The sequence below is a fragment of the Spinacia oleracea genome, chromosome 4, assembly GCF_020520425.1.
Source record: "Spinacia oleracea cultivar Varoflay chromosome 4, BTI_SOV_V1, whole genome shotgun sequence".
Classification (NCBI taxonomy): domain Eukaryota; kingdom Viridiplantae; phylum Streptophyta; class Magnoliopsida; order Caryophyllales; family Amaranthaceae; genus Spinacia; species Spinacia oleracea.
In genome coordinates this window covers 4,923,767-4,951,041 of record NC_079490.1, presented here as the reverse complement: position 1 = coordinate 4,951,041, position 27,275 = coordinate 4,923,767, and the positions used below count along the sequence as shown (strand labels likewise).

Below are 27,275 nucleotides of genomic sequence, written 5' to 3'. Positions count from 1 at the left end.
ATTAAGTTGCGACACAGAAAGTAAATTGCAGCTAAATTGGGGAACATAAAGAACATTAGTGAGCGTAATTTTATCTGTCAACTGCACACTCCCTTGCAAAGTTGCAATTGAAATTTCTCCATTAGGTAACCCTACTGGGCATTCAAAAGTGTGGGTATCAAACAACCATTCTCGTTTTCCAGTAACATGATTGGATGCCCCGGTATCGATTATCCACAAATCATCATCAAACTTACCATTTAAACGACCATCTAGAACTTTTGCGTTACCGAATAAGCCTGCAAGAACCTTCCATTGCTCACTGGAGAACAACGTGGAGGCATTGCTTTCACTGGAGCTGCTGCCACCCACAACACTGTTGCCAGCCGCAACAACATTGGCACGGGCTGTCCCACGACCTGCCCCAGCGTTCCTGCTTCCCTTTGCTGCCCCATTATCATACCGAGCAGTGTCGTGCCAGGAATCCGGATAGCCTACGATCTCGTAACATTTGCTAACATCGTGTCCCGTCTTTTCGCAATGAGTGCAGACTAGATGAGCCCAACACGAGGAAGCTTCGTGCCCGGTTTTCTTGCATTGTGTGCACACAGGACGATCAGTTCTGCCCCTTCCTCGTCTCATGCCTGCACGAATGGAGAAGCCGACCACATCACTCGGTTTTGCATCTTGCTCACTCCTACCCATGCGCACCTGTTCATCCTGTGTTACAAGCTGGTACGCACGGTCGAGCGACGGTAGAGGGTCCTGGGACAAGATGTTAGTGCGTAAAGTTGCATAATAATTAGAATACAAGCCCATTAAGAACTCGTGTAGTTTTGATTGGGCACGCCGAACTTCGTGAGTACTACATGCCGTGCACTTAGAGCAACAAGAACAAGAAATCAGAGGTTCATGAATATCAAGAGCTTCCCATAGAGCATTTAGCTTCCCATAATAACTCGACACAGACATTGTTTTAGTCTGTTCACACCTAGCAATGGATCGGATGATTTTAAATGTTGTATCCTAGGGCCGTTTGTGGTTGCAAATCTCTGTTTAAGGTGATCCCACAGTCGTTTAGCCTCCCTAAACTTTGAGATATTTGACTTTACCTCTGGTTCGATTGTGTTTATAATCCATGACACGAGCATAGCGTTGATGGCTATCCAATCAGAGGTAGTACAAGGTGGAGATGGTTCGGTTATGGTGCCATTTAGAAAGTCGAACTTTCGTCTTGCTTCAAGTGCTATTTGAACGTCCATGGCCCAATCATCATAGTTGTGAAGATTGAGTCGTGTGGGTGTGATAAAGTCTCCCGGTCTATCTTGTGAGCCAAGAAAAAAAGGTGAGTTTGGTTCAATTTTTGGTGGAGGAGGAGGCGGTGCTTCATCACCGGCCATTGTTGATTAGGTTTTTGAGCTTTCAGCGCTCCGATACCATGAGAAATATGTTTTGGGCCTTTGATTGCTTGCCTTGTCATTGATCTTGTGAGAAATATATATTACATAGTACGTAGGTTTTCTAGGGTATCCTAGACTTTAGGAAACAATCCTAATTGCCATAAAACTCTCACAATATATTCTCATAATATTCTCTATACATATCTTAACAATCTTCTATCATTTTTCCTTCTTTTCTCTCTGAATCTTCCTTTCACAGAGTTTCAGCTGCAAGGAGCACTAAGAAACCTCGTTTTTTTTAATGGGTAACGCACGGAATTCCCGCCGCGGACACGTTGATACTGCGCAAGAATTGTGCATGGTACCGGAGTTTTTCCGCGGTATCGCCGTGTCCGCCGCAGGAATACCGTGTGGTACCGCGATTACAAATTTTGATTGTATTTTTTTCTTCTGAAATTCATGTTGAAGATGGTGATTGGTGAGGTGCAAGGTGGGTGATGAAGGTGGGTGCGGCAGGGAGATCGGAAGGGATGAAGGTGGGAGGCGTTCGAGAAGTATTATAAGTCTAGCTGCGATTTCCAGTTCGACATCAATGGCTTCCTTATTCATGGCAGCCGAATTCATCAATTGCATTTCGGGTGATGTATTTCTTCAATTCCATGTGCGGCTGCGAAGGTGATGATGGTGGTTACCTGGTTTGTCCCTGCCGGAATTTGCTGGGGGCGTGAGAAATGAGGGTCGGGGGGTGTTGTTTTAAAAGGGCGATATCGTCTTTTGCGAAATGAATGCAGGTGTTTCAAAGAGGCTGTCTAAACCACAAGTGGGCGGGGATAAAAAAGTAATTTCGTATGCATTTTCGTATGCATTTTTTAACTGTCTCCATGTTACTGACTTGGACTCCGTTAACGGGATTTTCAAGATGTAAAAAAAAGCTTTGAAAATCAAAAGATAATTAATTCTCCTTTTTGTGAAACATCTAACTCCAAACATTTCTCTTTCCTCCCCAAGTCCCCGCCATTGTTCAGGCCCGGCTATAAAGAGATCCAATAGGAAATACAGCACAGGTCCCCATTATTTTGGGGGCCCCAAAAAAATTGTTGTCAGCTAATAAATAAGTTTTAAAAGTTCTATCTCCTTCCCCAAATAACCCACTTTCCCGGTTTCCGTGGAAACCAAATCTCCATTAACAATTTCTTCACCTTCTCTTCAATTCCTAATTTAGTATATAATATGTCAACTAATTTAGTTAGAAGGAAGACTCAAACACTATCCAAGTCACGAATTGTGCTTACGCCTAAACCAAATTTTACTTGTTCTAGCATGATTTTTCATGCTATGCTGTGTTTGTCCAAAAAATAATATTGCGCCACTACCTAGTACAAATAGTAACATGTGGTGTTTACACTATGCCAGAGCGATATAATTTTTTTTTCCATGTTTGACAGGGCTGACTCAATACCAGCTTCGAGTAAAACTAGAATTGTGCGCCTGAGTGAGACTGGTTAGGATCTTATTATCGGACCTAAACCAATTAGAATGGTTTCCAACAATTTGGAACAGGTCAAACTAGTTAGAACTGATTTTTTTCGATATCTAGTATGATTGTACGGAGTACTTTGTATCGATTTTATTCTAAATATTTTCATTTTGAAAAGATATTTTGTCTTTCGAGGATTTCAAAATCTAGAACTGGTTCCACACTTCCACTGAGTGTAGCCAGCCATTGCATGACTGAGGAAGTCAAAATCACATGTTGTGATGTACCACAAAAAACATAACAGCAACAAAGAGACAAAATTGCTTGTTGTCATACGTTTTTGGATCGATTATGGATACGAATATATTATGTAATGGTACAAAAAATGAAATAAAATGGTATTTTCTAAATACGAATGGTATTTTGTAAATAAAAATGGTGTTTTGTTAAAAAATGGTACTTGTATTTTAGAGAAATAGTACATTTAAAAAGAAAATGGCATTTTGTAAAAGATAAATTGGTACTTCATGTCACTTTCTCTCTCCTCTTTTTCTGTCATTCTCTTCTCTTTTATTTATTAATTTTGTATTTTCCGATTGTTCTATTCATTTTGTCTTGTTCCTAATTTGTTTGACGTTGGTGTAAATTTACGATAATACCCATGTGATGTGTTTGCTCACACATCACAACATGCCTCCTCTCCAACCTCTTGTATGAATTGGTCATGAGGAGGGAGAGAGCAATAAAAATAATAAAGAAATACTTCCTCCGTCTTTTAGTACTCGCAACGATTGTTAGTTTCATGCATGCCAATGCACAACTTTGATTATTTATATCTTAAATTCTCTTTATGCAAAAATTATTAAATGTTGATATTTTGAAAATACACATTGAGACGAATCTAACAAGATCCCACATGACTATGTTTTATCTTATATAAAAAACACTACGAATAGTCAAAGTAGATTATATGATTAGTGGCAAAAGTCCAAACGTTGCGAGCATTAAAAGACGGAGGAATTATGAGATATAAGAAGCAGGGAAGAGAGAGAAGCATGACCTAGTCATACCCATGACCAAAATTAATTCTTGGGAATAGAATAGAATGTAGTGATGACAAATGAAAATATTATTGTTTATTGTTTATTTCTTTAATTTAGTATGGGTAGGATAAAAGTAGAAAAGAAAAAAAGATGACTAAACTTATGGGTGACAGGTGTGCGAAAATTGGTCCGGACCGGACCGACCCATACCGGACCGTAACAGACTGAAGGCAATCGGCCCGGTCTCTGATTCAAGTAATATCAATTTTCGATCTTCGGTCTAGTCCGGTCTAGTCCAAAACCTGATTTTTAATCGGGCCGATTTTTCCTTAATAATATAATATAAACTTCTTAGAAATTTAATTCTCTCATTTATTATGCGTAAATATTACCATATTGTGATATATTTAATTTTAGCTTCCAAGTACAATTGATTTTTTTATTATATTTTTTTCTTTTCTACCATAATTTTTAGAAAAAATAAAAAACATAAAGAATTTTAAAACGGTTCTACCCGACGATTATTTACGTTTGGGTGCAGGGTACCCATTATACTTGATCACCCATTCACCCGGAATCACCCCTGTTCCCCAGCATGAAACAGACATCCAAATTCCCAAATACCCTAGATATGGAATGAGCTGTCGATCAGGAGCATACATCAGTTGAACGATTGAAGCTCACCCAATTTGCAGATAAGTTAACCCTTTTCTAAATTATACCCTTTTGTGTTGTTATTCTTCGTTTTTGTTGCAATTACGGAGTTAAATTTCGCAAAGATGTGGGAAAAATTGCCTAAGAATATATGGTTAGACATCTGCTTGAGAATTCCAATCAAAACCCTTGTTATTTGCGCATGTACTTGCAAAACCTTGTTGAATTTCATCACTAGCCCTGAATTTATGGCTTCCCACAACAAAAAATCAAAAGATAACCCCTTTATATTGCTTAGGTACTATCTAGAAGGAGATGGAAAATCCAAGGAGTATTTTTCTTTGCACCCAGATAATGGAGTTTCTGAATCCAATTTGTTGTTTCAACAAATGCCAGTTGAATTAGATCGTGCTAGTTGTTTTTCAACATTGTGGGTTCTTGTAATGGTGTTATTTGTTTGTCTGATGATGTTAATACATACACTAATATAATCTATCTTTGGAACCCTAGTATAAGGAAAGTAGTAGAAGTCCCTTATCCTAATTTTACATTCCAGCCGTGTGGCCCGTATGACATGTGTGTTGGGTTCGGGTTCGATGAGCTTACGAATGATTACAAGGTGGTTCGTCTAGTTTACCTTGATGCTGATTGTGGACCAAATCAGCTTCCTCCACTTGTGGAGATTTACTCGGTTAGTTCTGGATTATGGAGAACCATATCTGCTTCTCCTCCCATGTACTACATTCGACATATGTTTGGGTATTATCGCGATGAGAACTGTTATTCACAATGTTATTTAAATGGGTGTGTGCATTGGCCTGGATTCATTGTGCAACCTACAAAAGGTATGCGATGTTTGGAGGAAGTTTGGAGGGTTATTGTGACTTTCAATGTGCAAGACGAGTTCTTTGGTGAACTGAAGTTCCCTGCTTGTATTGAGGGCTCTGATACTAAGTCAAATAAGTTGAGGGTCACAACTTGCTGTGATATGCTTGCACTAATTGTAATGCCAGATAATGAATGTGAGTTTTCCATATGGGTGATGAAAGAGTATGGCAGTGAGGATTCTTGGACTAAATCTTTCAGATTTAGTAAAGCAGCTTATTACCCGGTGCCTTGGGCGTTGTGCTTTAGGAAGAACGAGAATTTTTTAATGTTTGCAAGCCGTTGTTGTTATTATTGGAGAAGTGAGAGTGTTCTCGGAGTGCTTTCTACTGACTGTGATAATACAGATAAAAATGAGGTACTAGAAGCCTTTGAGGGGAAACTCCAAGGATTTTATTTGGGATCATACAATGAAGGTTTGGCACTGTTCAATGAGGGGAAATCTATTTCAGATGATGAGGTCAAAGATGAAGTACGAGTAGATGATGAGGTCAAAGATGAAGTACGAGTAGATAATGAGGTCAAAGATGAAGTACGAGTTGATGATGAGGTCAAAGATGAAGTACGAGTAGATGATGAATTGAAAGCTGGTGGAGATATGTCAAGGAATCTACCATGTGAATGTGACATTTACTAAAGGTACAATGTTTCTAACTGTTGTTGCAATTTCTTTAGCGTAACTGTTTTCCCTTACCCATTTCTTTACATGAAGGTTGAGGACTACATAAATTTTACTTTCTAAATGGGAATCCTAAACGATAGTCAACGATACTACAATTCAGATTTCTCTTATGGTGTTGGGGTACTTTTCCGTGATGTTATTAGATTGTATCTGGACCATTAACAACATCATAAAACTTTAATGGTTTGCATTGATTGATTTCCATGTAGGGTTCAGTTTTATTGTCTAGCTTTGAGCTTCCTATCTGTTATCAAATTGAGGATTCCTTCCTGCACATCCCATGACAAATTTGGATATTGTAATTTAGAATGGTTAGATAGTGTGCTTGCTTGTGGCATTCGAATTCTGCTTCTCTGTGACCATCAATTTCTCTGTCGTCTTACGATAGCTTGTTGTTTAGCTACAAGGAAAAAAAGGATGGAGATTAGATAGTAGACTTCGGATGTAGGGATAGCAACAGTTTTTTGTTCTGATCATGGTATGCTGTTTAGTTTGCAAAAGACAAGCAACATATGTTGCTCTGTGGTTGTTTCTTTTCAGTTTGCAGAAGACAAGCTGCTTATGTTTTACAGTTATTCTGCTTCTTTTTGGTCACTCTATGTGATTTAGATTTTTAGAGATTCATTGTCTAGGCTTGTTTCGTTTTACAGTTATTCTGCTTTTTTTTGTCATGGTCTTGCAACCTATGGTTTAAATTTGCAAGTTAGTTTTTGACATCCTTACCTTTCATAGGATTCATGCTACAACATTGCTGGTGAGAATATTTAGATTTGTTTGTACTGTTTTCTTTTCACCTTTCTTCAGTTTGGGGGTTGTCAATTTTTCTTTAGGGAGCAATATTAACATATCAACAAAGAGTCAATTTAAGGTAATTTTACACCCGCTTTACAATATTTATTGTGCACCCGCTGCCTTAATTAAGAGTTTGTGTCATAGTAAAGGCTATTATGTTCTAAGACCTTTTGTTGTGTTTCCTGGTAAATCCATTGTTTGCACAAAAAAAAACGAGTGTGGCATTAATTGATGAAATAATGATGCGTGGCAGTTCACTTCATCTGTTTATGTGTGGGTTTTGGTTTTGGCCAGCTGATTAGCTGTTTCTTTTCCCATCATTCTTATATTAGTAGGTGAAGGGTTTAGTTCTGGAGCTGCTATTATTGCACACTTATATTTTCCTAATTGCTAAACATAAGCTAATTGAAAATTAGGTCCCTACGTTTTAACCCAATACTGATCTGATATCATGATCAATTTTATACTTGTATTCAAAAACATCTAATTAGATAGGAATGCATAATCTGGTTCTGTCAATACGTTGTGTGAAATTTGCACATTTGCACACACATTCAGGTAGTTCCCCCATTGATGCATTTAACACATTTTTTTAACGTTTCAAGCCGTTGGGCTCGTGCCGGGCCTGGGCCTTGTTTTGAACTTTCCGGCCAGGCCAGGCCCGGCCCGGCCCGGCCCCCCCCCCCCCCCCCCCCCCCCCCCCCCCCCCCCCATTCCCGAGTGATCAAATAATAGAAAGAAAATCAAATAAACAAATAGAAAAGTACGAATTGCATAGTATTAGGATTGAAGGGAAATTTACATTCAGAAATTTCAGAAGCAGGATTATCTGTTAGCATATGGCGACTAAACCAAAACGTAGGCATGAGGTTTTGCTTGAATAATAACATTCTTGAGTTTGAGTTTGAGTTTGAGCATAAACCTCGTTGTGCTATGATATTGAGTACTAGCCTAACTGCTCACTTAGACCTTTTACCCTGACTAATGTGACTGAGAGTTTACTATCTCCTAAATTTGAGTAATTTCACCTTCTTGACACTTGAAGTAGTAAGAAAGGAGAATTTGAAGTATGCCGTCTTGGAAGCTACTTTCTTAGGTAATCTACTAATGGGTGCATGATAAGAATTTATCTGAACTGAATTTATTAAACTTGATTGAACTCGATCAGCTTATGTTAACACTTGATCGGACCCAATCAACGCCGATTAGACTTGGAATTATTGTTTTATGGTAGTTGTTGATTGTAGTTTTAAGACCACTAATAAGTAATAACAAGGATTGCTACTTTGTCATAGAGCACTCATTTCCTTAAAGAATTTGCACAAGCTTTTGAAATTTGATCTGAGTGAAGTTTATTCATATAAGGTCCTTGTGGGTTTGTGTTATATGTAGATAAAGATGGCCGTGGGCTAGGCCAGGCGGGGCTTCAGGCCAAGCCCACATGATGTGGGTCTAAATGGACCGGGCCCAAGTTAGGCCCACATTGTATCATGTTGGGCCGGACCGGAAAGTTCAAAACATGGGCTAGGCCCAAGCCCATGGGCTGTCGGGCCGGATGGGGCCGGCATTCTTAAGCCTAATTTTACTAAATGTAGTGTGCTTTGACGTGACGGGTTGAATCGAGCTTTTTCTAAAAAAAATACGGCCCAGCCCACGACTTTGTGCTCGTGTCGGGCCGTGCATTTTTCGTGCTGGGTCGGGTCTGGCTATTTTCGGGCCGTGCCGGGTTGGGTTGGCCCGGCCCATGGCCATCATTAACGTAGATAGTGCTCATAGTTTCATGTCTTTTACTAACTTCAAACCTCTAAAGCAGTTGTCTCGAAGTTAAAGATCGAGCGTCTTCCATGAAGGATCAAGATTAACATGTACGAGTGAAGGATACTGAAAGCAAAGGGGAGAAGGAAATGTGGAATATATCATGGACACCTACTTCTCTTGTTAGTTGTTACAGAAATTCAACTTGCCATTTCTGATTGTCCATGTTAATGCTATATTATGCAACTCTTTTATTATGCTTTGACATGTAGTTTTAGTTAATGGTTAGTTAATTAGGATTAATTAGGGCTAATGACTAAGAGCATTATTCATTAAGGATATTTTGACGCACTTCTGAAAATTTAGGCATATTTGGTCTATTTTGGAAATTTTGTGAGAATCTTGTTGAATCTTATGAAAACTCGGGGGTATTTTGTGGAAAAACCGTCTTAGTTTTTTTCTAAGAAAAACTAAACATTGAACGCAAAAATGTTAACGTACAAAGTCTAAATTACCGTGTTACATATATAACAAAACTAGATTAGATCCCGCACATGCACTTTGATCATTTTTTGTATAAAATGTGTAATATATTTATCTTCACAAAACAAATGCATAATAAACAAACCAATCACATACTCATTTAATATTTTACTGTTCTCTCTTATGGTTCCTTAAATAATTTTTTTTAAAAAAAATCTCAAACGCTATCACTATTGTGTTCCTCATTGTTGTTTTTCTTGACTCTCGGCCTCCATATATTTTTATGAGTTACATGTTGACTGACACAAAACATAGTTGAATTTGGTATAATACTATGCATATGGTGTAGGTAGACAATAAATAAATAAATAAAAAGCAAGCAGGGTGTAAAAATGAAAATAAATGAAATTGGGTTTAAACAATTGGAAATAAAATTATAACTCCTAGAAAAATACTGCCGAAAATAGTAATTACACCTCTAAAAAAATACGGAGACGTACTAAAAAAAAAAATCTACTTGGTCATTTAACCATGTACCCCGTACAATCTTATAATCTATAGAGTAACAAAAAAGTAATACATCTGATATCAAATTCCATCTACATTACTCCGTATTACTTTATGTGGCTTTCTCTACCCAAAAATAAACAAATACACTACTCTGTATACAACTATGCTCCAAAAAATGAACATAATTACATTCGTCTTAGTATCATCATTCCAACATTTCAAGCCATTTCCTCACCTTAAAATACAGTAAACATAAAAATAAATAAATAAATAAATGCGTTCAATTACGCTACATTATTTTCACTCGACAAGTATGTTGTATCGTAGACTCCACGTACCTATTGTTCAAAACCCCAATAAATGTTGCTAGATCTTCAAAGAAAGTAACTGATCAACAACCACAGGTCCAAGGAGCCATTATGTATCATCTGGGATTGAATAACAAAGATAATTCAGCAGAATTTAGACACATTTATCATCTGGGATTGAATAACAACGAAAATTCAGCAGAACTTGAAGTGTTATTTTCCATATAAAACGTGCTCGTAGTCGAAAACTCGTCGTATACATTTCCCGTTACACCGCCAAACACTTCCTTAGTTCCAGGCCCGACCTGTTGGGGCAAATGAAGTGACAACAACTCTTCAATTTTGATCAGAACTTCCTTCATGTTCGGCCTACTCTTCCCATCCAAGTTTAAACACCGTTTTGCGAGATCAGCAATGATGTAAAACTCTTCGTTTGAGCCTTCTTGTATGAGTTGAGTGTCCACGATTTCAAGCAGACTAGAAGCTTCCATATGCGAGAGAAACCATGAAGTTAAACTCCTGTCTTCCTCGAATGCACTACGTACTGCCTTCTGTCCTGTCAGAAGCTCAACAAGTACAACCCCGAAACTGTAAACATCACTCTTTTCAGTAAACTGGCTTGACTGGAAATACTCCGGGTCAAGATACCCGAACGTACCCACCACACGGGTTGTTACATGGGTTTGATCCAGGGCTATTGATCTCGAAGTCCCGAAATCTGACACCTTTGCCCTGTACTTTTCATCCAAAAGTATGTTAGAAGATTTGATGTCTCGGTGTAGAATAGGAACAGAAGATGATGAGTGTAGGTAAGTTAGTGCACCGGCTGAATCAGAAGCAATCTGCAACCGCATTCTCCATGTGATTGGGAACTCTTCACTCGGGTTGTGTATTTGATGGAAAAGAGTTCCGTTTGTAATGTACTCGTAAACTAGTAAAGGAACTTCAGTCTCTAAACAACATCCCAGTAATTTGACTATATTCCGATGATTGATTTGTGATAAGATAACCACTTCGTTAATGAATTCTCGAGTTGCATCCACCATTTTAGACTTCTTTATGGCAACGATCTTTCCTTCGCTCAACATTCCCTTGTAAACCGTACCTTGGCCTCCTTGCCCGAGTATTCTGTCCTTATTGAAGTTGTCTGTGGCTCTTTCTAACTCTTCAACTGTAAAGATTTTCATTCTTGCTACGACATTTTCATCAGAAGAAGACATCTGTTGTTGCAACAATAAGCCGCCATTTCTCTCAAAGTGTGCCGCTCTTTGCTTAACTATTCTCCTCCTTTTGAGAAAAGAATATAAATACCAACTAGCAAGGAGCAGAAGCATTGATCCCAAGGATATGCCTAGTCCTATTAATATGTGGGAGAAATTACACAGTAATTAGCAACAATGTCGATTTTGAAGATGAACACATTACAAAGCACTTCAAATATCGAATTTGTGAACAAATTACTTTTCACCATTCAAACATTCAAGAACTACTCCCTCTGTCCCTTTTTATTCTTTACGTTTGGTATCATACACGCTATGTAACAAATAATTAAATGTGGAAAAATATTCTCTTTTTGTTTAACTTAAAGAATGCAAATTACGTTTACTAAAAATTAACTTTTATCAAAATTTTGAAATTGGAAAAATGAGAAAGATTTAATGTTCGGATGGGAAAGTGTGATAGATTTAATGGTTAAAATGGCCCAATGAATTTGATTGGTTGAAATAATCATTTGACACGATTTTTGACATAATATAAAGGACTTTTATGCTACAATATAAAAGGAAAGATTTTAAGCGTAAAGATGAAAATGGGACACTAGAAACGGAAAGTGTAAAGAATAAATTAGGATGGAGGGAGTAGTTGGAAAACTGACATCTGTTCTACAAAAATCAATGAATTCAGAGATATATTACCTAGAATGATTTTCTTAAGGGATGACGAACTGTTATCAGGAATCCTTATGCAACCGCCTGTCCCATTTCTATATCCATCACCGGAATACCCACTCGGGCAATAGCATTGGAAACTCCCTGGAGTGTTAAGACACGCCATGGCACATGGATTGTTCGAACCAGTAGCGCACTCATCAACATCTAAGAAATGACAGGCAAATTTTCTTGTCAAAAACCAAATTTTGGTTTTTCTGCTGAAAATAAACCTGCAACTACTAACCTGTGCAACCTGGTTCTAGGTAGGGATTACCCTCGTAGCCTGACAGGCATCTGCAACGATAACCACCTTCATTCGAATCAATACACCTTGTATTCGACTGACAAATATAAGTAGTTGAATTTCTTCTCGCTTGATCACATGTAAGCCTAGTTCCAGGAGTGACTCCAACAGACCAATCAAGCACAAGAGGGATTTGCTGTATTGTTCTGTTTACAACCGTGCCACTCAAATCTGAAGCTCCATGAAAGCTGAAGCTGTCATTTCCAGCAAAAAAAGCATATCCACAAGGCTGAACAGATGAGACTCCACCAATAGAGCGATTCTGCAAGCTCGAAAGAGTAACTGTAAATGATTGCAGACCTACTGGGAAGGATGACTGGCAACAACCCAAACCCGAACAAGATCCCTGAATCACCTCATTTGGGTTGGAGCACAAGGCCAGGCAACCAGCTCTAAAATTGAATTGACTCCCCCTTGATACGGTCCCAGCTGAAGCAGAAATTAGTGCATAATCATTACAGCCAACAACTATCAGCTTATTTGTGTTTGAATAAGTAAAGGGAGAATCATATATATCAAAGTTCCCTGTACTTCCTGAGACCTCGTTTCCCTGGGGATCGTAGCATTTGGAAGCTATCTGAGAATTCCGAACCATTACCTGATTCTCAGTTATATTCAAGATTTCCGGATTTCCTGAAAACCCGAGGCCAACCACTGAGAAAGCTCTTGGAGGATTGTAAGAAGTATTACATCGGATAGTGAACCAGCTGCGATCAAGAGAGCAGTTAGTACCAATGCCAAAGGGGTATGGTACGGTTAAGTCACCACATTTCCTCGAACAACCAGGTTTGGTGGTGTTTGCAGCTGTTAACATGTTGGTTGGTGCCGTTGACGCCTTAACGCCAACTACTGTGACTGCAACCATTGAGGAGAGGATGAGGAAAAGCCTCAGGAGATGCATGTTTACAGTTCAAATTAGTTTCAGAACTCAGATATTATAAAAAAAGTTGTTCCATAGAAAAATTGCAGTATATAACAAGATATAGAATTTGACTGCCTAATAATTCAATATGGTAGGTAAAGACTTCCATCCTTAATTAATGTCAAATATAAGACCTCAGAAGCTGCATTGGACTTTGTCTTCTAAATATTTGGTCTTTTAATTCTGTCATCTTCAAAAGATTTCCAATTTATAATAAAAAATTATACTTCCTCGATTTTTTTAGTTGCAATAGTTTGACTTTTACGCTTACAAATACACTTATAACTACTAGTACCCTTAATTATTTATCAGTAAAAATTATAAAAGTCAATATTCAAAAAAATACATTAGATCAAATCTAACATAATTTGGCATTGTCATATCTTCCTTTACATAGTTACAAATATGTAATTCATAAATCCAATATGGTCATAAAGGAGTATGTAAATAAGGAGGAAGTACTTCGAAAACTTTAGGTGTGGAAACACAATCCACTCACAAATTGTAAACTACTAGTTGTTGGACCGTGCGTGCTAAGGTATAAAAAATTCTCTTGTAAAAGACGGACACTTATGATGTTTTGGTTAATGCAATAAAGATGATAAATGAGAAATGTCATGATAAAGTCGTATTTGCATATAATAGACAAGCTTCTAAAACATTCCTTTTCTATTGAGATGCGTGCAACTTGTTTTGCACAAGTATCATCTCTATCAAGCAAACCTATAATATCAGACTTGTTTGCTAGCTTATGTACTTGGATTACAGCCACAAAAACCTGAACATACTGAAACTCAGGGAGCAAGTAGACTAATTGTGCTACCATCACGAACCTGCTCCACAATAGCTTGCAATGATCTTCCTTTGTTTTCAGATGCAAAAGCCACTGCATCAAATTATTGGATGGATCCATAGCAGCAGGAGGCAAATTTCAGATGGAAGCCTCTAAAGCTATTGGCACCTGAAGAGGGGAAGAACAAAATTTAATCAAGTTTAACCTCATTTCATATCAATTCATGCACTCTATAATCACTTGACCAGGAAAAATAAGCTTTATATGGTTAAATGGATATATAGCCAGAAACGCAGCCAGATTGGGTAAATAAGTGTCAAGAATTTAACATCCAATAATTCTTCATCAACTCTTACTTCTGCATGTCTCCTGCTGCTATGGATACATCCAATTATTTTGAGTCTAGAGTCTAGACTCTTGATCCTCTGAAGAAAAACCAGAAAAAGTGTCAGAAATATAACATTTACTTTCCGAACATTGTGTTTTCTAGCGCAATGTGCCCGCTAGGGTGTGCATGTGTATTTATGAATGTACTTTAGCCCCCCCAACCAAAAGCTTAGGCAAAAGGCTAACTCCTACACCAACCTGGTGACAGTAAGCCTTAAACTCTCAACCCTCAGTTTCAATTTGGGGAATAAGTTTAGCCGATTCTGCCGCCAAAGCTAATGTATGCATTAACGCCTATATCTACGAGTTTCATTATTTACCTCACATTTTATTTATGTAATGAGACTTGTGAAATTATCTGGCTGGGGTCAATTAGTAACTTGGTGTTCTTACCATTGTAATTATTTACCTAGTTAAACCTACTCATTGTATTAGAACATGGATACACAATAATAAAAATAATACTATGTAATTCATAACTTCATCAGCTCCTAATAATTAAGAGTATGTGACATTATTTTACTACGGAGTACAATATTTGTTACAATAATTTGTGCCATTCCAATAGTATCCCAATTACTTGATTGAAATTGAGACATTTCGAAGAATACAATCATTAACTATTACTCCCTCCGTCCCTTAATACTCGCACCGGTTTGACCGGTGCGGAGTTTAAGACATTTAAATTGACTTATTAATTTAATGGTGTTAGTTGATAGTGGGGTATTTTTTTAATATAGTTAGTGGAAAATGTGTAAGGGATGGGGAGTGGTGAGTGGAGAATGTGAATTTTTAAATAATTTTTTGTAAAGAATAGGGGTGTAGGTGGGGTAGTAGGTAAGTGTGAGAAATAATATAATATTGTTAAAAATTTCCATTTATAGAAGCGGTGCAAGTATTAAGGGACGGCCCGAAAAAGAAAGCGGTGCGAGTATTAAGGGACGGAGGGAGTACTATTTTAGAAAAGAGACCATACCCTCACAACAATCTTATGCAAACTCGTCCATACAACAACAGACTAAGTAACTACTTATGCAATGAACCAATAAAAAGCGGAAACTACAAGACTAAAAACTCACAATTACGCTGAGCACTGTAAAAGGCTGAACTAACACGGATATTGTGAATCTTCCAGTATATGCAGGCAACACTTGGTAAAAGCCTACCTAGTACCTACCAAGAGAGCAAGACAAATCAATACAACTGCATAATATTTCCGGTAAATTCAATAGAAGTTGAATAAAACTATATAGTTGGAAGCTACATAACTACATAAGCATCAATTTATGCCACCATGTACCATTTGGGGGAAAATGTGTCAACCAGATTTCAAGGCTGCGTGATATTTCCACATGTTCAAATTGAAGGCTTTTAAGTCTTAACACTTCGGATTCCGCAGATTCATGGAATTCATGCATCTGTGCAATCATCAACCCCCCATAAGCAATTGACTAAACATAAGTATCACGTAGAATAAACAGAACAATCACAATTTGATGTCATTTTGTCATCCCAGTCATGTAAAAAGTCCAACATGGGCAATTGGAGATTTATCCCTAACACAGTCTTTTGGGAATATGTCCATGAGTATGTTTTTTTTATTATTATTGCCCTTCCCCCTATCTTAGGTTCCCTTCTCAATTGCATTTTTTGTAACTTTTCCTTTCTACGGGATAATAATGTTTGGAATTTAAATAACTCTTCCTATTAGGATTCAAATAATTGCTCCCGGCAATTGTAGAAAGTACCTGAGATCAACTAACCAACCATGATACAATGGGATATCCAGAAGATTAAATATTGCGCACTCTGGGGTAAACTCCAAGCCACCATTCCTGTGAAATCCAGGCCAATTATATCAAGAAAATGATTAGGATTTAGGACCTAAACATAAGAAAGTTCAAGTATTTATACCAGGATAAACTTGAATAAAAGACCAACCCTAAGGAATTTGTCATTTACATCAATGTCAGTCGTAAGACGTGGAAGCAAGTCTATTCCATCAGCAACATTTTGTTGTTGAATTTCGACATACTCTGCATCTTTATTCTGCATCCCAATTAAAATTTGTTATAACCACCAAAAAAATAAAAATAAAATTTGATTATGGAAAACCAAATTGACAAGATGTCTACATTGTTATTGCTGTTAGAATCAATCAAACTCTCGACAACTAATGACAGTAGCTCCAAGAGGTACATCATCAGATTGGTCTCCTCTGGCAATGGGACTCCGATGAGATCAATAGCAGATCCACCAACAGGCATTTCTTGGTACTTGATCTCAATCCCTGTATAATTAAGAACACCAATAAACTTATTCAAAAATGGCAGAAATATACAGAATGACAGTGAAAAGCTGCGAAAATCATTACTGAAAAACATAGTTCTAATCATTTCACATTCAAAGGCTAAAAGTTTAATGCAGCTATAATAAATATATAAGAAAATATAGTATTGCATTTACCTGGTGTAGACCATGCAATTAGGCAGGGTTAAGTAGGTCAAAATGTACAATCTTATTAAAGTTGTATCATTTTTTGGGACAAGTAATTCATCCATTTTGTTAATCACAATTTGCATACTGGTTTTGTATTTGGCTGGCAAACCAGATACTTAGCACTGCCCCGTGTTTTACCAGTTTCACCAACAAAGTGCAAGTAGCAAATAGTAATGGCATAATCTAACGTGAAATTCTGATCTTTAACAGAATTGTTCGAACTCCTTTAGTCATGTTTTACACTAATTTAGAACCAAGGAAAACATAGTTTACTCAAGGTGAGTAAAGTTTAAACTAACAGAAGGTGCAGTGCAATTGCATCAAATAGCCGGAATGGAGATAACCATAAAAGTATTCTATTAATCGGAGGGAAACTGGGTAACCTAAGCGATTTTGAAGACATCTAACCGAGCACCTAGAAGCGACACAAAACATATTTGCTGAAATAGCTCAGAGAAAATATTTGTCTCGTTGTCCCAGCAAAAACGCAACAAAATATGTCTCGTGATCCCATCCTTATATATTATAACTCGAGGAGGTGTCAATATCCTTCATCACTGTTACTGAAATTGGCACAGTAGAAGGCTAGTAGCATTATTCTTAGTCAAGGTAGTCCGACCGAGTAAATAGCAAACAACAACAAATTCTACTTAAATCAAAATGCTCAATATAGGTGTGGGACTCACTGATCTCAGAGGTCAGCAATCTCAAGTGCACTTGTTGTAGCTTAATTTGGCCTCCTTCCTGGAAATTTTACTCCGCTTTCTCTGTGACTGAGGTTCTTTAGCTTTTAGCTCATTGCAGAAAGTCCTTAATGACAGAGAAAGGTTCTCACTTCAATGAGCTGAAACAAAATTTAAGACTCTCAAAAGTTGTCTAGATTGAAAGGCTGTTTTCTAACAGTTGCTCCATTCATCGGACGAACAGACTGAATTTTTAGGATTGCATTACCTTGGGGCAGCTTTTCAGCAACATTAGGTTTATTTGTCTGGAAATTCGTTTTTGGCTGTGTACACTTTTCAAGGCTACCAAAAGCTTTCTTGAAAGCAGGAGCTCCAGGGGTAGCAGTGCTGGCTGGAACCTTTTGAATCTTTGTAGTAGGAAGATTTGGACCATGCACGAAAGGACATCTGTCAACTTTTAAGCAATACTAGTTTAGGGCCCGTGCAACGCACGGCTACTACTAAAACAATTTATTATTTTAATAGTAACTAAAAGACTTGTGATATTAGGAAAACATGAAAGTGAAAGGATATATGAAAAAGTATAAATTCAAAGTTGTGTAAAAAAAAAATTCAAATGAACTAAATTTGCATATTATTATACAAAGTTAAAAATAATAGTCGTTTACTTGTATGTAGAACGATCTAACAACGTTAACCAAACCAGAATGACTCAAGACTAATTTTCGAAAAAGACCCGAGCATAACCGAGTTAGTCAAATACAACATATTTTGAATTGAGTAAAATCTTGATAAATAAACTTATATGTTAGTCTACTTACCATGTATTATTATTTTAATTAACATTCTTACTTATCAGTTACCATGTACTCCGTATTATATTATTAATAGTAGACTAACATTAGAAGTTCATTTATCAATATTTTTTATATTTCTTATCAGATTAAAAAGTTATAATAATGCATAAATAAAATTATATCATAAAGGAAAAAATAATATTGATTTAGCTTTCCTCCAATAATATATTATGCAGTACACATCTATGGTAATTAAAATATATTTTTATCTTAGTTTCCTAAAAAAACGTAATGTCATTTACTTATTTTAAAGTAAAAAAATAAAAAAAAACATTCTGGCGGGAAAAAATCGAACCAGGAAATGACATGTGTCATTCCTGGTGTCTCTTTTAGTATATAGTAATAGATCCCTTCTGAAAGAAAATGCAGGGGACTCCTTGCTCACTTGCTCAGTTGGATTCTGAGGAGCTGAAAGAACAGATGGGCCACGCGGTACAAAAGCAGACGACCCATCAACTTGAGATCCCACCAAACCATCTAAAGGCTGAATATAAATGGGAAAAGACAATTAGTACTGTCTGGTCAACTAAGCAATTAGACAAGAGTAAAACACTGACATTAGCACAGACATGCCTAGATGAGCATTTTGGATTCAAGCAGTTTCCATTCATCCAGTAAATACAATCTGTCGGGTTCATCCGAGCATATTCACTATGTGGATACTCACATTCGCTTCCCTGCAGACAAGCACAGTAATATCAAGAGCATGTCAAATAAACAGAGCAAAACATTCACCATTTTAGACCAATCAACGAATTCAGCTCAGACATCATTTTTACCAGCTCGACATATGTTTATAAACGCGTCATTGCGTCAATAAAGAACATATAACCTAATCAACTAAAGCTACTGATTAGCCATGACAAAAAGAATTATTACACTATAACAAGAATCAAACTAAAAACATAACCCTAAAATCGAAACAAAATCTTTTCACCAGCTTTAAAGTTAGATAATAAAAGAAACCTAATATACTCAACATTCACATATTCTCAAAGATTAAAAAAAACAAAAAAAAATACATGTTTGAAATGAAAAATGTCATCAAGTTGCTTCGAGAGGTGACGAAAAACAGATTTCAAAAGGCTTTAAACTTCTAAGACAATCTGCTCTTAAATTGTGATCATGTCAGAAAGGAATTAGAGGATGTTGTCTACAAGAATTGTGTTTTACCAACATAACTGAAGAGCTGCACAAACAATTTATCTGACAAGACACTAAACTAATACAGTCAATTAACCAAGCATTCTTTGAATTGTTATTCATATCGGATTATACAGAATTTGAAATTTGAAGGCAGGGAAAATATCAAAACCTTACGAAAAAACACATAACCCAGAAATTGAAATCAGGGATAAGTGAGAAAAGGCTACTAAACCCTAAACATTAACCGTTCACTCTGCTAAGCTTTTCACATTCCACACACTCACACAGTAGATCTATAAGTACATCCATCTTACTCCCGGATGGACCTAGCTCTAGGTGCACGTGATACCATACCCGGGTGTAAGGTGGATTTTGTACAAGATCCAAATCCATGTAGTTAAGGGATTACTTAACATGATACATGATGTAGGAAACTATTTTTGACAAAGCAGAGAAACATAAGAAAACCTTAATATTTTCTTAACCTCATTCAGATGACCGAGCTGATAGCTTACTTGTACTCAACCTCACAGATCCATCCAGGACGGCCTTGCCACAGCTCATTTGCTCTTCGGTTTTGTGTATCATGCATTTTCCTTATTTGACTCTGAAGCTGAGACCAAAAGCTTCTGCATTTTTCAAACCTGTTATAAAGAAATAGATTAACTCGGTTGTTACTAGCGAATTAGGACAAGATCGATGTATCAGTATAAAAATAAAACCTCCTTCCCTAATAACAGGCTTGTTATAGCCCTCACCTTCTGTATAAAGAAAAGGAATACTAACCAACAGAGCTGTAATAAGAGAACAAAATAATGCTCTGAAATGACAGACGAACCTTAGCTAGCTGATACAATTATTAATAAGATTGACCTTAAAGTCTCTGCATAACCTGAAACAGTAAGAAGGTATTCAGCAAAATACTAAATCTAACAGTTGAATTTTTAATCTCCAGCATCAAGTGTTTTCACCTAGCATGATCAAGAAACAGACCGGGAAGATACTATCGAGAACAGGTAGTAGTATCATACAACCCATAAATAAAAATTTGGTTAATGTATAGTAACATGTAGCAAGAAATTACCAACTTCAAACTCTAATAATTATTGAAGGTCGCGGAGGAAATTCAAGCTTAAACAATAATTAGGGGTTCGGGGAAAATTCCTAGTTACATTGACTTCAAAACTAAGTTGTGGCATTAAGCCTCTCACTTCTTTGCTAATGCATCAGCTAATTGATTGCAGTCCATTTTAATGAAGCCAAAGTCTCTCGGAAAAACTGACGCAACTCCCTGCAATTTGATAGAACATCATATAGAGAAGTAAAGGTCAGTATCAATATCTTGGCATTGGACCGGCTCAGTAGCTTTTTTGAAATCTGAGAAGAGATATATTGTCACAGGCTCCATCTTTGGTACAATTCATGTCTTCAGAGATGCTCAAAAAATTTACCTACAATCTGTTCCGACAAATAAGCTCCCTCAAACATCTTGGAAATGCCTAGGCTTACATCATTACTAAAGTTTTTGTTGCCTCGTCTCATATTTTCTGTATAATCTTGTTTGTCTTGCCATCTATTTGACAATGTCAGAGCAGATAAGCCGAACATACTCATATGATAACATTCACTTCCACTTGAGTCTTCAGTGTTTACACTTCAAATCAGCAAGCAATGATTTACCAGCAGGATGATTATCATATTCACCTGATATTCCAACAGCAGGAAGTTCTATGGAATCCGACAGTTGCAGGTTTGTGGAGCCTTATTATTATGTTGACTGGCATCATTCTCGAGGATGAATAATGTCTGGCCTATCTTCTGCCTCTACAAGACTGCATCAACCAAACTACACATACCCAGGCAAAAAATTTGTAACCAATTCATCATCCATACGCAGAGTTAATATTGCTGCATCTTCAGCTAACAACTCAAACACCTTTGCCATCTCTTCCGTAACTGACTGAGTTGTATCACTTTCAAGAAGACAACTCAATCTTCTTTGCATGAACCCCGACGTCACAGATCCATAAATCACCAGTACCAAGTCATTATCCTTCAACAACTTCCCTTGTAACTTGAATATTTCGTCTCACTGACAAAAAACTTCAGTAGGTTGACAGAACCAGCAGGTGAACTAGCCATCAGATCATGGGTACTAACTACTAAGTAAAGACAAACCCACAGATTCTGATCTCAGAATGGGAGAACTAGATGATGAAGGCTATCCAGAATCACTCAGATCAAGGAACAGGTCATACAAGAGATCAATTGCTGGCAATATCTATGATACGGGACCCAAACTCTTCTCAAAAAACTACTTCACCAGTAGTCAGTCACTTTTCCAAGGGCAGTAGGCTTTATTCCAAAGCTAGACCTGAATTAGTGCACTCGCTACATGAGAATTCCCGAAGGACCATCTGAAGCAAGCACATCCCGAAATCTTAGGCTACACAAACGCAGGTGTACCTGCAGTATGAGCTGTAGCCAGTATTGCATTGTTAAAGCATCGCTGCAAGTCAAGATCTTCGATTTTAACTCTTGCCTGAGTTTTGATTAAAAAGATGTTATCACACTTGAGATATCTGTGACAAAAATAAGAAGGCTAGATGGTGCAACAAGGAATCACAGACAAGAGACTATGTACAGAATAAATAAAGCAAGTCTCTGACACATTGACTCCTCACAAGGCTCATATTGAATTTTACTCAGATACCCGTACCAGAATTCTTGTTTGTCATATCTCCAAAATCTCATCAAGGTTGCAAACTTGCAATTATCTTATTCAGGTCACTTGATGAACTTTGCAAGAAGGTCCTTGTCTGAGTCACTTAAATTATCAGAAGAAATTAGGCCAACATGTAACGAAAGAGTTTCAGCATTAGCTTCGAAAACCTTGCTTCCCATAAAGTCACAGTAGTATAATGCATTTCATAAGTCTTTATTGAGAAAATACCCTCTGATGATCGTATCATAGGTAACCACACTAGGGGGACAATTGTCTTCCTCCATTATCCTCAGTAATTGAATAGATTCGCTCATGAACCCTTCCTTACAGAAGCTTTTAATCATTTGTGTACATTACAAGGGTAGGTTGCAGACCCTTCAATACAAGATCAGAGAAAAAAATGATGCATCTTCAAGTAGCCAAGTCTCACATTAGTCACATAAACCGTCTCTTAAAATACCGTAGACAAACATAGTATGCTTAACACCATTATCCTCCATATTTTCAAGTAATGCCACTGCCTAATCAGGCCGTGCACTTTTGCATAGTCCATCAAGCAATGAAGCATACGTGAAAACACCTGGAGAATTTCCACAAACTCCCATTTCTGCGAACAACTCATATGCAAGTTTAAATCTACTGCCTTTGCATAGTCCATCAATAAGAGTGGTATAGGTAACAGCATTAGGAGTCTCTGAGATATTTCTTCGGAAATTTTCAGGGCCTGGTCATCCATTATCACAGTACTGAAACTCACGATATTAGGCTCGCAACAATTTTGGGCCATGATATCAATTAGTGTTTTTGCATCTTCCATCTAACCACGCAAACAATAACCATCAAGCAAAACATAATAAGTAATGATGTTAAGAGCCTGAGCTCCTGTCAGTTATAAGTTGTAGAATGGCTATTGCTTGATCAATTTCCGGCTTCAGCATTTAAAATAGCAACAACAATGTATGACACAACATAAAAAGCAAAGAGAGAAAAAGAAAACAAAAACGAAGACAGTGTAAAGCACATGTAACATATTCATGTATTCATTGAATCTTTCAAGTTTCAACACCTAGAGTCCTAGCATATGTTCTGGTAATTTCTTGTAAAAAACTACTGATATTTGATATTCAATCCAAAAATTATCCAAATTACTGTAATTAATCTCAACTCTATCCTCAAGTTCTTGACAGAGTTCCACATGCTTCAGCTAAACCAAAAATTACTCTTACCCATCACTGCTACCAGCAAATGGATAGGCTTGTAATGTCCCCTTTACTCCGGTGCGGTTGGTACAGGAATCGTGAAGATCCTGTTGGTCAAAATCCAGTTCGTGTCCTAAACCCAGAAGGTCCAGCTGGTTGTGAAGGTTGTTCGGGTCCTATTGGTCCAACAGGGCCCAAATGCTCCCGAGGTTGCTGCCAATTTCCCTGCCATTGTCCTCCTTGCTGCGGAGGTCCGGTTGGTCCAGAATTTCCTGAATACTCTGTTGATGCAACAGGCCCTGAAAATCCAGTCGGTGACCTAAACCCAGAAGGTCCAGGTAGTTGTGAAGGTTGTACGGGTCCCGTTGGTCCAGCAGGGCCCGAAGGCTGGGAGTAAGGTTGCTGCCAATTTCCCTGCCAATATCCTCTTTGCTGTGGAGGCCCGGTTGGTCCAGGATTTCCATAAGACCCTGTTGGTCCAGCAGACCCTGAAAATCCAGTTGGTGGGCTGAACCCAGAAGGTCCAGATGGTTGTAAAGATTGTCCGGGCCCTGTTGGCCCAGCAGGCCTTGAAGCCTGGGAATAAGGTTGCTGCCAATTCCCCTGCCTCTTCTCATCCAGGAGCCTTTCCATTTCATCTCTCCGTCCCTCCTTTTCAAAAACTTCTAACAGAAACTCCCGAATTGAAGGAGTGACACCAACACCAGACCGTATGACCTGACCAACAATATTAACACACGCGTCAAATGCACCACCACCACACAGGCCCTTGATGACGATTTCATAAGTAGACGGGTCGGGTTTTGGATCCCTTTCCGCCATTTTTGTCAAGACTTGTGAACATTCTACTACTTTGTTATTCTGAATTAGTTCAGTAAACCATCTATCTGCATACGCCGTAATCACTCTTAAATTTGCATCAACCATCTGCTCAAACATGCTTAGGGCATCATCAATCCTTTGCTCCTTAAGATAAGCATCAATCAGTGTTCTATAACCAGTGACATCCGGGCTCAATGATTTCGACTTTAACTCTGTAAAGAACTCCTCCGCCTTCTCAATCATCCCATGCTCAGCAAACCTCACAATGATGTTGTTATAACCAGCTACATCCATGGCAAACTGCCTAGACCCCATCTTGGTTCCAACCTTCTTAAAAGTGATAACAGCCTTTTCAAATTTCCCCTCTTTAAAACACTCATTCACCATCACATTAAAAGAATCCGAATTCACAGCCTGGAAATTCGGTGGAGTATGTCTATCTAGCATCGAATCAAACAACTCCCATGCCTCTTTCTTCTTCCCAAACCTAATCAACACCTCAAGCAGCACATTACAAGTTGCAGGTGTCATCTTAAACTGAAGATCAAGCAAATTCCTATATGATTCCATAGCCTCCTTCCCTCTTCCCTTATTAAAGAACCACTCCATAAACGTGGCGTTCACAACACCATCATACACAAGACACCTCTCTTTAAGCTCGTCAAAAAATTCATTGGCCTTACCAAAATCATCCAAATCCAAAAATCCTTTAATCAAATTGTTATAAACAATCGAATCAGCACCTAACCCCTTATTCAGCATCTCCCTAAGAAGATCAACAGCTTCCCCAATCCTCCCAACATCAATTAACCCTTTAGTCAAATGCCTAAAAGTAACAGAGGAAGGGCTAAATGGTGCCTGAGCTAAAATAAGCTTATAAATCTCAAGACCAACATCAACCCTTTTACATTCACAGTGACTAACAATCAAAAAATTGTATGAAACAATGTTTGGTACAATATTGGACTGCTTAAAGAAGAACTCAAAGAGTGAGACAGCTTCGTCATACCTCTGAGCTCTATACATGGAGGCGATAATGGCATTGCAGGTGAACACGGTGGGCCGGGTACGGGAGAAGACAGCTTGGCGGGCGAGGACGGAGGCATTGTCAAGGTCGCCAGCGCGAATAAGTGATTGAACACGATTGTGGAGGTTGAGGCGGGGACCGGTGAGGGAGGAGGTGGTATCGGGTTGACGGCGAGCGTTGGGGTCAGGGGGAGGACGAGGGGCGTTGGGGTCTCGCCGGAGGGCGTGGAGAGGAGGTTCAATGCGGAGACGGCGCTTACGGCGGCGCCGTTCTGCTGCCGCTTCTTCCGCGGAGGAAAAGGCAAGGGTGCGGAGGTGGAGGAGAGAGAATGAGGGGTGAGGTTGGAGAGTAGGGAGGTAGGAGTGAGGAGTGGTGGTAGTGTTAGTGGTAATAGCGGCTGTGGTGCGGCGGAAGGAGCGGACGAGGAGACGGTAGAGAGCCATGGCGGTGGCGGGAGGGAGAAAATTGGGAAATGGGAAATAGGAAATAGGGATTCTGAGAAGGAAGATGTTAAACCTAGTTCAGTGCTGAACTGCTGACTAGAGTAACATCCGCAAGTAGCAACTAGCAAGTAAAGATGGCTGTGGGCCGGGCCGGGCCGTGCTTCGTGCCGAGCCCACGGGCCGTGGGCCTAAACGTGTCGGGCCCACGTCAGGCCCACGTTGTTTCGTGCCGGGCCGAAAAGTTAAAAATAAGGCCCATGCTCGGCCCAAGCCCACGTGCTTTCGTGCCGTGCCGGACCGGCCCGCGTGCCTAAGGCTAATTTGACTAAATTTAACGTGCTTTGTCGTGCCGTGCCTTGTCGTGTTTTTTCCAAAAAAGTAAGGCCCACGGCCCACGACTTCGTGCCCCGTGCCGGGCCGTGCTTTTTGCGTGCTCGTGCCGGGCCGTGCTTTTTTCGTGCCGGGTCGGGTCGGGCTTCGGGCCAGCCCGGCCCACAGCCATCTTTACTAGCAAGTGGCTCCGTATTATTTGTTGTTGTTTTTTCTTTTCTTTTTTTTGATTATTTATTTGGCATATTTGTAAAAAATGATCTTTTATAACCTGTAGCGAGAAAGAACCTTATATACTACGTATTTTTTTTGTGAAATCACACATTTCTGTAAAAAAAAAAAAATTGTGAAAGACATCATAATGTAAGTTTCCGGCATTGGCTTGGCTTCATTTCAATAATAAGTCAATTTTTTATTTTTTTCCCTCAATTCTATCAATGATCCAATGCGTTTTTGTAAACCCACAAACTCATTTTCAAATACTCAAACCCTCACACTCTATGTTGTTGTGGTGCAGCCGTCGATTAATACTTCACTCTTCATATCTATAATTCATCTTCTTGTTACTCCCATTGACTTAATTGGTAAGCATATATTTGTATTTTAAATACTCCTTCCGTCCCAGAGCACAAAGTTTTAGGTGATAAGTGGTTGTTTGGTTATCAATTGTTATTTTATTGAAAAAGTAAATGTGATATAAGTTAGTGGGGTATCTTTTTAATTGAATGAGATAGGGTGTGGGGACCAAAATAAATTTAGTGGGAAGAGAGAGAAAAAAATATTTGTGGGGTCATTCCTAATTTAGAAGTGTAACAACTAATCTGGGACGGCCGAAAAAGGAAAGTGTAACAACTAATTTGGGACGGAGGGAGTATAAAAAGTCGATTTGTGATATATCCAGCTTCATACTTTTTACATATTTTGATTAACTTTTATATTACATAATTTTTTTGATGGATAAACATTTTAAAGGCTTAAACAATTACTTTTAATATTATAAATGATTTTAAAGGAATAATTTTATTAAAGCAAAAAAATTATCACTAAAAAATACGGAATAGTTAACAATTACTTATAAATGATTTTCTCAAGTTTTGCCGTATTCGATTTTATTTACAGTATGCAAGATGTGTACTTGGTGACTTTGCAATGTCGCTGTTGTTTTAGTTTATCATGTGAAATAAGAACTCTGGTAAAAGGGACAGAAATTTGACAAAAATAGCTTTGTATTGCTTTGCT

General features: G+C 38.2%; 2 protein-coding genes and 1 pseudogene across 3 annotated transcripts; 1 reads left to right on the top strand and 2 right to left on the bottom strand.

The window, feature by feature from the left end:
- Positions 1 to 4,457: 4,457 nt before the first annotated feature.
- LOC110793200 (F-box protein At3g07870-like) lies at positions 4,458 to 9,098 on the top strand (annotated as a pseudogene).
- Positions 9,099 to 9,647: 549 nt separating this feature from the next.
- Positions 9,648 to 13,940, bottom strand: LOC110793193 (wall-associated receptor kinase 5-like). Its single transcript, XM_021998041.2, has 3 exons — positions 12,144 to 13,940; positions 11,885 to 12,064; positions 9,648 to 11,325 (listed from the first exon to the last, which is right to left on the bottom strand). The coding sequence occupies exons 1-3, from the start codon at positions 13,102 to 13,104 to the stop codon at positions 10,136 to 10,138; spliced, it is 2,331 nt and encodes a 776-aa protein (XP_021853733.2). The 5' UTR covers positions 13,105 to 13,940; the 3' UTR covers positions 9,648 to 10,135.
- Positions 13,941 to 16,440: 2,500 nt separating this feature from the next.
- On the bottom strand, positions 16,441 to 25,802 carry LOC110793195 (pentatricopeptide repeat-containing protein At1g10270). 2 transcript variants are annotated; one of them, XM_056841391.1, is made up of 8 exons: positions 23,442 to 25,802; positions 20,702 to 23,032; positions 20,329 to 20,382; positions 19,976 to 20,134; positions 18,914 to 19,021; positions 17,756 to 18,828; positions 17,491 to 17,648; positions 16,441 to 16,595 (listed from the first exon to the last, which is right to left on the bottom strand). In XM_056841391.1, exon 1 carries the CDS (start codon positions 25,704 to 25,706, stop codon positions 23,529 to 23,531), a length of 2,178 nt encoding a protein of 725 aa, XP_056697369.1. In that variant the 5' UTR covers positions 25,707 to 25,802; the 3' UTR covers positions 16,441 to 16,595; positions 17,491 to 17,648; positions 17,756 to 18,828; positions 18,914 to 19,021; positions 19,976 to 20,134; positions 20,329 to 20,382; positions 20,702 to 23,032; positions 23,442 to 23,528. The 2 variants fall into 2 exon arrangements, with proteins under 2 accessions (XP_056697369.1, XP_021853745.1); XM_021998053.2 differs by lacking the exon at positions 20,702 to 23,032.
- Positions 25,803 to 27,275: the final 1,473 nt, after the last annotated feature.

Bases quoted from the DNA above. Each gene is read 5' to 3' on its own strand.
- LOC110793193 (XM_021998041.2), bottom strand. From the start codon at position 13,104: ATGCATCTCCTGAGGCTTTTCCTCATCCTCTCCTCAATGGTTGCAGTC. The intron at 12,065-12,143 runs GTTAGTAGTTGC...GTCATTTCTTAG, and splicing joins CCTAGAACCAGGTTGCACAG to ATGTTGATGAGTGCGCTACT. The intron at 11,326-11,884 runs GTAATATATCTC...ACATATTAATAG, and splicing joins CCTTAAGAAAATCATTCTAG to GACTAGGCATATCCTTGGGA.
- LOC110793195 (XM_056841391.1), bottom strand. From the start codon at position 25,706: ATGGCTCTCTACCGTCTCCTCGTCCGCTCCTTCCGCCGCACCACAGCC.